The sequence below is a fragment of the Aulonocara sp. 'chitande type north' Nkhata Bay genome, linkage group LG10, assembly GCF_057382095.1.
Source record: "Aulonocara sp. 'chitande type north' Nkhata Bay isolate Kocher_YH1m ecotype deep benthic linkage group LG10, A_spYH_male_GT1.1, whole genome shotgun sequence".
NCBI classification, from domain to species: Eukaryota; Metazoa; Chordata; class Actinopteri; order Cichliformes; family Cichlidae; genus Aulonocara; species Aulonocara sp. 'chitande type north' Nkhata Bay.
This window is the reverse complement of record NC_141353.1, coordinates 14,536,710-14,546,066: the sequence shown is the minus strand read 5'-3', so window position 1 is coordinate 14,546,066 and position 9,357 is coordinate 14,536,710. Positions and strand designations below refer to the sequence as shown.

Genomic DNA, 9,357 nt, shown 5'->3' with positions numbered 1-9,357 from the left:
AAGTACAACACTTTTGCCTTGTGCTTTTCACACATGGGAAGAGGTGACAGACATGAAAGGGTCTGGACAAGCTGTGGAAAATGCTATGCTGCCTGCACCATCGCTCAGCACGACCGGTTTTGTGGTAGGTCAGTGATGGTCTTGAGAGGAATGTCCATGGATGGAAGCAAAGGCCGCTACAGATTAGGCAACGGCACCCTGATTACCAGTAAGTATCGGGTTGAAATCTGTGGACCCACTGTAAGACCCTACGTTGGTTCAGTTGTTCCTGGGTTCCTCCTGAGTCCACAACAATGCTGGGCCTTATGTGGTGAGAGTATGCAGGCAGTTGCTGGAGGATGAAAGAATTAATACATTGACAGGTCCCATGTTCACCTGATCTAAATCCAGCTGAACTCCTCTGGGACATTACGTTTCTGTCTATCTAATGCCACCAGGTTGCACCTTAGACTGTCCAGTCTAACTCCTGAGTACAATTCTAAGTTGCTACAGTGAAATTTTAGTAAAATGTACTTTTAATTTTAAGAGTATCTTTGAATCCAGCCCTCTGTAGGTTGATCCTTTCGTTCCTAACACATTACCCAATCTATATTAAAATAGAAATCCAGCATGATTTTCCCCCACACATATGATATAAAGTGTTCCTTTATTTATTTTTTGAGAAGGGTATAATGAACTTTCCCCAGTTTCAAAAATAAAAGTGCTGTTCCACTGTCATTTTAGTCTATACATGGCAGACAAAAAAAATCTAACATGCGGCAATAGGCTTATAAGGAATTGATGTACATGTGCTTTAACTTTATTGGATCAGCATGTATTTGCAAGTACAACTAATTTTTATAAAAAGAGCAGTATTTATAGGGTCAGTGAGGGTTGGCTAGTCAAACAGTCAGTCTGTAGATGACACAAAAGCTAAATATTACCCTTCCGAGACAAATGTAGACCTATTTTAAAAGAGTTTATTATAAATAAGCACACAGAAAAATTATACACTTATACAAAAAGGACAAAACAACATCCACTTAAATATCGAATGCCATCAATATATACTTGGATCTCATCACACCACTATCTAAATGTTAGCGTCCAGAGGTATACAGCATTTCATTAAGATATGTTGTGTGAAAATTGAATGTGTCAGAAGCAAGTAGATCCAAGGCATTGACTTCATACAACCTTCTCCATGAATCCTATTCACAAAGTAAACTTTTACCCCTTTTCCACTAACAGGAAACCGGTTCAGTACTGGCTGTACACCTAATCTTGAAGCCTTCAGAGCATTCTAGCCAAAAATAAACTGGTTGGGACCTGACAGTCGGTCCCTTGTTGGAATAAAATGGATGTTAAGTTTTTCCAGTGTGAATCATGGTGAAATCGGTGGGTGTGCTAGCTTACTGCTAATACTGCTTCAGGGTTGCGCACTCTCAGCATTAAGTCTCACCCTTCCTAAACAGGCTCTCTGCCAAATAAGTGGAAGCCTTTTTACTAAGCAGGAAAGGCATATTCTCTCACACTCACACTCACACGCACACACACACACACACAAACATCACACGGAATGTAGCAGTTCATGACTTTAGTTGCCAAAGGCGCACAGACGCAGACACATACCCTCTAAAATAAACTGAAGTCATTATGTGAATTTGGAAACAGTATTGAACCATTTTCCTGCAGTGAAAGGGGTATAAGAGTGACCATTTAATCCCAAGAAGCTATCCAAATTTTAAAATTAGTTTTATTTACAAAGAAAGAGAAAAAAAATTATCATGTACATTACATCAGATCTGTGGTTGGAAAAAGAAGAAATTAAAAAAACAAAAAAAAACAAAAGCAGGAAAAACAAAAAAATGAAACACCTTTAAAAACGTGGCCGTGATATTGAGGCTCTGTTAACATTTCAGCTAACCCACAAAGACCGATAAGAGAGTTGTGCTAGCGGAAATGAATGTGATGGGACAGCAAATATAATAAATGCAGCAATATACATCTGTCCTCAATGTAAAGATAACAAATAAATATATTTATTCATTTACTGCTGCTGGTAGTGGTGTAGGGGTACTCTAATTAACCTTGTTTTCACAAGTAAGCGCATATCTTTAAAATCTTGTTCTTCATAAGACAGAAGATAAAAAGCACACAGAAAAGCACACATCGGTGAGGAGCAGAAAATTGGTCTCTGCTGAAAATAGGTCACTAGTGGCCACAGTTCATTTCAGTAAAGATAGATACAGTACAAGGTTCATTAGTTATCTATTTCCTTATTTCCTGTAGGGTGTTGCTGCATGAACCTCACGTGTTGATGCATTTGACAGACTACTGTAGCTGGCTCAGGTTAAAAAAAAAAAAAAAAAAAATATATATATATATATATATATATATATATATATATATATATATATATATATATATATATATATATATATTGCAATGGTCTATAAAAACTGCATTGTACAAACTTTCAAACTCCTGGAAAACCACACACTTAAGAGACATCTCGCTCAGAGCGCTTGCTGTCGCCACTGCTGCTCGTACACTATACCACAAATGATGACTTCTGTGTGAAATCCGCCTGAGAAACAAGCATATCAAACAACACAATCAAAATAAAGCTCTGCTTCATCCATTTTTGCACAGATACCATGTTTTAGCCCTGTATGCAAAGTGTATCACATGTGACACATGAGTTAGTTTATGCCGACTAGTTGCACAAAAAAAAAAAAAAATACCAGATGTAAAATTTAACCTTCGATAAAGCAAACTGATATTTAGTTTAGCTTAGAAGGTTCAAGTAACACTCCAATTTTTAAAAAAATTCAATTTTCTGGCAATTTCAAAGTTCAAATATACCAAGCACACTTCATTATAACGAGAGCTAGAAGTACTTATTATAACAATGAATCCGCTAGTGGAATAAAAGGCAACGTTGTACTTACATCATCACCACCACCACTAGGTGCTGCTTGGTAAGACTGGTTCATCTTTGAACTGCTGCAAGAAAAATGAGGGGGGGAAAAACCCAGTATTGACATCACCAAATATAGATCGCTATCATTTTTACATTATTAAACCAAAGGCACTAATGTTAAGTAACATTTAAATGCATAGAAATATGCACTTACCTTTCTTTCTTTGCTGTAATAGGAAGAAAGGAAACAACATCAGCACAGAGTACTTCTTACAGATACACTTTTTAGACCTCTGCCTGCCTGAATCAACAAACTAACTTTTCGCTGATCATCGTCAGAACAATGAGGACGGTAAAAGTCTGATTTGAATATAATGTGGAAAACTAACCAGGCAGATATCCTTTCTTTTTGGCAAACCAAACGGCAAATATCAGTAGGGCCACAAGCAGCAGAGCCACTATTACACCAGCGACAATTCCTCCGGTGTTTAGGTCGCCTTGAAGAAAACACAGGGAAACATAATAAGGTGAACCAGCACACTTTCTTTGTGAGGTAAGGAAGAAATGGCTCAGGCGAAAGCATTTTGTGGAGTTTAAAGTGTGAAAGGAACTTACGAACTTCCATCTTCATAGCTCTACATTTCTGAGCAGGGCCAGCATCATTGACAGACTCACAGTAGTAGTCAGCTGTATCAGTCTTGGCTGCAGCAGGAAATTTCTGTGGCCACACAGGTATATTTTAAACTTAAAGGCCAACACACCATATCAGTCATAGTAAAGGTTACACATGTAACTAGCTAAAGCTTACCAGTTCGCCACTGGTTGAATTCAACTTGTAGGTGGCGTTTTTGAAGCCAGCAACGTTACTAGGGTTATCAGGCAGAAGAACGTTGTTTTTGTACCACTTGAATGTGGGGCGCGGTGAAGCACTTTCATCAGTGCAATACAGGATGGCTGTGCTGCCCGTTGTTACCGATGAGGGGACTTTACAAAATGGCACAGATGGAGGCACTGTAGGACAAAATGTTTAGTTTTTATCTGGACCACTTATAAATGGCAACATACGTCTTCATTACAGCAAGTAAATGTGATATATAGTCTTACCCAGAACAGTCAGAGTCACCTCTGTTTCCCCAACTTGGGTTTTGTCAGCGCTGGTTATCTCACAGGTGTACACTCCAGTATCTTTACGAGTGACTTTGGAGAATCTCAGATTGCTACCACCATACACATTCAAACGGTCAGCATACGGCGCTGTGGAAGAAACGCAGCATTACGTAACCAGCATGGAAGTATTCAGACACCACATTCAGCAGATGGGTTTCAGGACAGGTTATTTGGTTGGTCACAGAAAAAGGTTTTTTCTAGTGTTGTCAGTGTTAATCTAATTAAAATGACGTTAACGCCATAACTGCATTAACTCGGCGAGCGCCGTTAGCTCATCAACGTGTTAGTGCAGTTAGCTCGTTAACGCCGTGCAGCCCCACGCATGGGGCGATCCGCGGTAACTCGCTAACAGAGATTTTCCGCGTTAATGCAGTTTTGGCGTTAACGTCATTTTAACGAGATTAATGCTGACAGAACTAGTTTTTTCTTTTAATCTAAATCTGGATCTGTCAAATAAAACGGACCATGACAGGCACCAATGTGATCACCGTGACTGATATTGATGATATTACATTCACCGAATTTTGTCAACAGTGACATCAAAATAGAATTTTTGGAAAATTGTGGTTTTATTTCACATGCATCATGTGTTTTTGTTTTTTAGTTAAACTAATTAAAGTGTCAGTTAAAAGAAAGAAACGTCAAACTTACCTGTTGGTTTCCCATCGTGAACCACAAACACCTGAGAGCCTTTTCGGTCCTTAAACTTCCATCTAAGTAAAATGTTTGAACCAAAGTCTCCTGAAAATGAGCATGTCAAATCCACATCTGGAAAGAGAGAGGGAAATTTGTGTGGTGACACCATTAACCTGCATAATTCTGCAGTCTATTATTTAAATGCAGTTTTGTCTTATTATATGACTTCATCTTGAAAACCTCTGAATCTGTGATTTTAGCAGACACATCATAGACAGTTTGCAATTTTCCTGGGTAATCATTCACAATCCCATTTTTTGTTTTGTTTTTTTAAATTCTCTATTTTTAACATGTTTGATTTCATTTTCTGTTTATGCTATTTTTTACATGAACAGCACTTTGTGAACCCTGGTTTATTTTAAAGTGCTTTATAAATAAAGGTGGTATGGTATTCAAAATTTTGTTTTAAAACTCACCTGTGTTCTCTTCCGCTCGTACATTTGCATTTGAAGTAGTGACCGAATATCCACTTACACCTAGACACACAGATTAAAATAAAACAAGTAAATAAATAGAACACTCAGCATCAAGTGTCAAGTCCAAAATACTCACTTCCTTTAAGCGAACCGGCTTGTAGCCTAAAGGAATATAATGCAAGTGAATGCACGGTCATGATAGAGCTACCATTCTTTGTCTCTGAAATAAACTACAAAACAGGGAAAGCATAACTTGTGTAATGGAAGGTTTGATATGAGTGATCGGTACAAGTGTTGAAGTGGACATGTAGCGATACATGACTAATTTACTTCATGGAGCCCTGTTCATAAAAGCTGACATGGATGCAACTCTGTCTGTGAAGCTTATTTAAGAAAGAAGTGGTTAAAGTAAAATTTTTAAAAACATGTTTAGCGTCATCTTCTGTCAGCACGGAACATTTCATCATCAGGTTGGTTGGTCGGTCGCAGCCAATAGTTAACTAACATAAACTAATGTTACTAACTCGTAACAGAAACAATAACTTGGGGGCCTAAGGATGATAGTCATCAAATCTTGTTTGGTTTTCATATTTTTAGTGATATCAACTTATTTTCTTTCTTTTTTTTTGCTATATTTTCCAGGTAACCTATATTTGACCAAAGCATAATAAAACCGGAAATTCTGTTTTTTGTTGTGTCACCCGAATATTTTTAGTGGCCCCCGTATGGCCACGCCTATGAAAACATTCTGGAGGTGCCCCTGGTTCCATGATCAGCTGTAAGTGCTATTATTACTGTGTGGAAGCAGTTACTGAGTCACCAGCGATCCAAACCACCTCTAGCATTAATATCAGCACACACAAAAAAAAAAAAAAAAAAAGTGCACCAGGAGCTTTACAGCATAGGTTTCCACAACTAAGCAGCTCTTGTATGCGTAATATACAGGTGGCTCTATACTTTTGTCTATATGCTGCTTGTGTGTATGGCTGCATACGGGCCAAGCACTCTTGAAACGCAAATGTAATTTATACACGTTTCATTACATGTGCACTGTCAGTGTAAATAAAAAAAATACATATATACATGACCAAAAGAGACAACAACATAATATTAAAATAAGCCAGTGTATAAAATACAATAAGCTTACTGAATAAACCTATAAGCAATATCCTTACCATTTACTTGGACACACACAGACCCCATAATGGTTTATAAAAGAAAAATTAAAAAAAGCTTATTGATAACACACACTAACAATAGGCCCTGCAGGATAGGAACCTTTTGGGTTTAAAAATACTCATTGTGTACTCAATGTACTCTGTGTAATCTAACCCAGCGGTCCCCAAACTTTTTTGCACCACGGACCGGTTTATGCCCGACAATATTTTCACGGACCGGCCTTTAAGGTGTTGCGGATAAACACAACACAATAAAACTAGTACTGGTACCGAAAAAAAGAAGATTTATTTATAACACACGTGAAAAGACCCAGGAAAACCGAGTAAACGATAAAAACGATAACAAAATAACGCTGAAAACCGATAAAAACCCTGAAAACCATACATTTCACACCTGATCGTCAACTCTCGGCCCGGTACCAAATGACTCATGGACCGATACCGGTCCGAGGCCTGGGGGTTGGGGACCGCTGGTCTAACCTGTCTGAAAAGTGAAGCATGGCGTGAGTAGGAAGTTTGTGCCAACCATTTGCTGAACACAAAAAGCAGATTAAAAAAAGAAAAGAAAAAAAACCCTACACACATGCACAGATAGTGCTCTGCTTAAGCTGCTTTGAAAATTGGGTTTTAATAAACCCAGTTTTAACACTCCACAAACATGGCATGCAGGAATAGGTGAAGAGACGCCAGGAGGAGATTTTATTACTCAGGCTTCAAAAGGTAACATCATTTCAAAGTTAATTTTTTTTTGTACTTTGTTTAACAAAAGAGACCTAATGGTGTCTAAAAATCAATCGAAGGTTTTCATTCATTTAAATAAACTAAAATAATCATTCTAGGCTGACGGCCACGATCAGAAAACCCAAGTCCTCCCTCTGTATTACCAGGAAAATTATAAGGTATTCCCAGTAGACCACAATCTTCCATTATGTAAATAATCAGGCATACAGCACTGAGGATTGAAAAACACACCCTTTGCCTAAACACTTGGAGCATGCTCAGAAGCTTTCAGGGAGTGGTCAAGCAAAACATCAAAACAAAAGTGGCTCATTCCTGTCTGCTGAACCAGGAAGCTTCCGGTGAAACTATCAGCTCTCTGGGTGAAACTGGGTCTTTTCAGGCACGTCAGCGGAGCTTCGGGGACACTAAATCATTAATGCAGCCAGTAAAAAGCTTCTCTGTCACACCACATGTCCATCTGTTGCCCCACTCCACATTACACTGCACAGCTGCCATTACTTTAGAGTTACATGATTAACCACTGCCCTGTCTGCTAAGCTTAGGTAGCACAGAGAAGCTTCAACTACAGCAGAAGGCAGATAATTATTAACTCAGTGCAAATTCATTCTGTGAGCATTCATCACGTTTTTTTTCAAGGTGCTGATAAAAATAAAGCTAAACTTCAGATTAACATTGATACAAATACACTGCTGGCATGTGTTTTCATAGCAGACCAACCTAAAGCCTGTGTGCATTTCTTACAGGCAATCTCAACCGAGATAAGTTTGATGGAAAGGTAGGATGGATGAGGTAGGAGTGCAAACTGAAAGAACACACCATGACTTCCTTGTTTGCATACTTTTAGAGTTTCAGTGTACATACATACTGAGAAGTCCTGACAGCAAATGTACCTGAGAAGTGGAACAAGTTTTAAAGGAACTCGTCTGACACTCCCTGATGATCCTCTAATCACCTGAGCCAAGGTGATTACTTTTACACAAATGTAAAGATGTTTAGCGAGGCCATATTCAATCAAATGTAATTCATCAAAGAGCTGCTATTTACTCCTCTAATCACCTTGGCTCGGGTGATTAGAGGATCATCAGGGGGTCCTTTTGTCCCTCTGTGGGGGGTCACTCCCACTAGGTTTATATCTGGGACTCTCCACCATTTGACCTTAGAACTGAAGAAGCTTCTCGGATGAGAGGTGAAACGTCTTCAAGCAACTTAAAGAAGTCCAGACGCTTTTCTTTGCAAGCTCCTTTGACTACGATGACTGAGAACCTTCACAGACATCCAGTCATGTAATAATTCAAAATGGCCTTTCATGGGCGTTGTAACTGAACCTGCCCATATTTTTAAAGAACCGTTAAGCTTATAATTACGGTTTAGCAAAACTACTGCAAAACAAGATTACTATCTTCTTTAAAAGTGAAAAAAAAAACAAAAAAAAAAACACGGAGCTTCAACTGTTGAATGCCTACAAAGACTAAAAGAACAGCACATAAATAAACATTTAAAAAAAATTAATAGATAACTAAAAAGAAATCCCAAGTTTTCTCACCTATTGCTGCGCCAGAGAACAAAAGCAGCCAAAGGACTCCTCTCACAGTCATGTCGGGTTTCTTGTTTATTATTCGACGGCGTTCTCCTTTAAAAATTCTCGAGTAAAACAAGCCGAAAGTACGCAAAAATCTTCTTTGTGTCGAATAAAGAACGAATGGTCTCCGTTTCACCGACTCCTATTTCTCTTATTTCGACGTTTCCAGCTCGAGTAAACACCTCTTGTTACCTACAGAATCAGCGCAGGTGACTACAAACACCTAACTTCCGGTAATAAGATCCTGTCAGGTGCCGCCCAGAGGCTGATGGAGAAAAACAGGTTTGACTAGAACACGCCCAATAGAAACTACATCTCCCCGATAGGAAAGCATGTGCAATGGCTAGTTTGTCAATACTATAGACATTTCCAGTCTTTTAACCCTCACACATTCTCAGCTGTGTGGGTTCTGCGTGAAACTGATGTGCGTGTTTGTAGGCCATGCAAGCGCTTGCAGTTAGGTCCTGCCGTGGTGTTTTCCAGCTGAGTCAGAAGTGAGGAACAGAGTAGACTTTCGATGGCACTGTTTGAATAGATTCGTACAGATTCTTATATTTTTTTTACCTTGTTTTAATGTTTGTGTGTGCTTCTTGGCCCCTTTTTTCTTAATGCATTTATGTGAAGTACGTTTTAACTTTGTTAAGAAAAGTCCTGCATAAATAAAGTTTATTATTA

The 9,357-nt window shown here is 38.6% G+C and overlaps 1 protein-coding gene across 1 annotated transcript; it reads right to left on the bottom strand.

Moving 5' to 3' along the window:
• Positions 1–2,398: 2,398 nt before the first annotated feature.
• f11r.1 (F11 receptor, tandem duplicate 1) lies at positions 2,399–8,945 on the bottom strand. The gene is made up of 10 exons (XM_086308458.1): positions 8,647–8,945; positions 5,185–5,244; positions 4,724–4,840; positions 4,010–4,159; positions 3,714–3,916; positions 3,521–3,623; positions 3,295–3,402; positions 3,120–3,132; positions 2,934–2,988; positions 2,399–2,569 (listed from the first exon to the last, which is right to left on the bottom strand). The coding sequence occupies exons 1-10, from the start codon at positions 8,696–8,698 to the stop codon at positions 2,534–2,536; spliced, it is 897 nt and encodes a 298-aa protein (XP_086164584.1). The 5' UTR covers positions 8,699–8,945; the 3' UTR covers positions 2,399–2,533.
• Positions 8,946–9,357: the final 412 nt, after the last annotated feature.

Bases quoted from the DNA above. Each gene is read 5' to 3' on its own strand.
- f11r.1 (XM_086308458.1), bottom strand. From the start codon at position 8,698: ATGACTGTGAGAGGAGTCCTTTGGCTGCTTTTGTTCTCTGGCGCAGCA. The intron at 3,917-4,009 runs GTAAGACTATAT...TTTGTCCTACAG, and splicing joins GGTGACTCTGACTGTTCTGG to TGCCTCCATCTGTGCCATTT. The intron at 3,403-3,520 runs GTAAGTTCCTTT...GTTTTCTTCAAG, and splicing joins AGCTATGAAGATGGAAGTTC to GCGACCTAAACACCGGAGGA.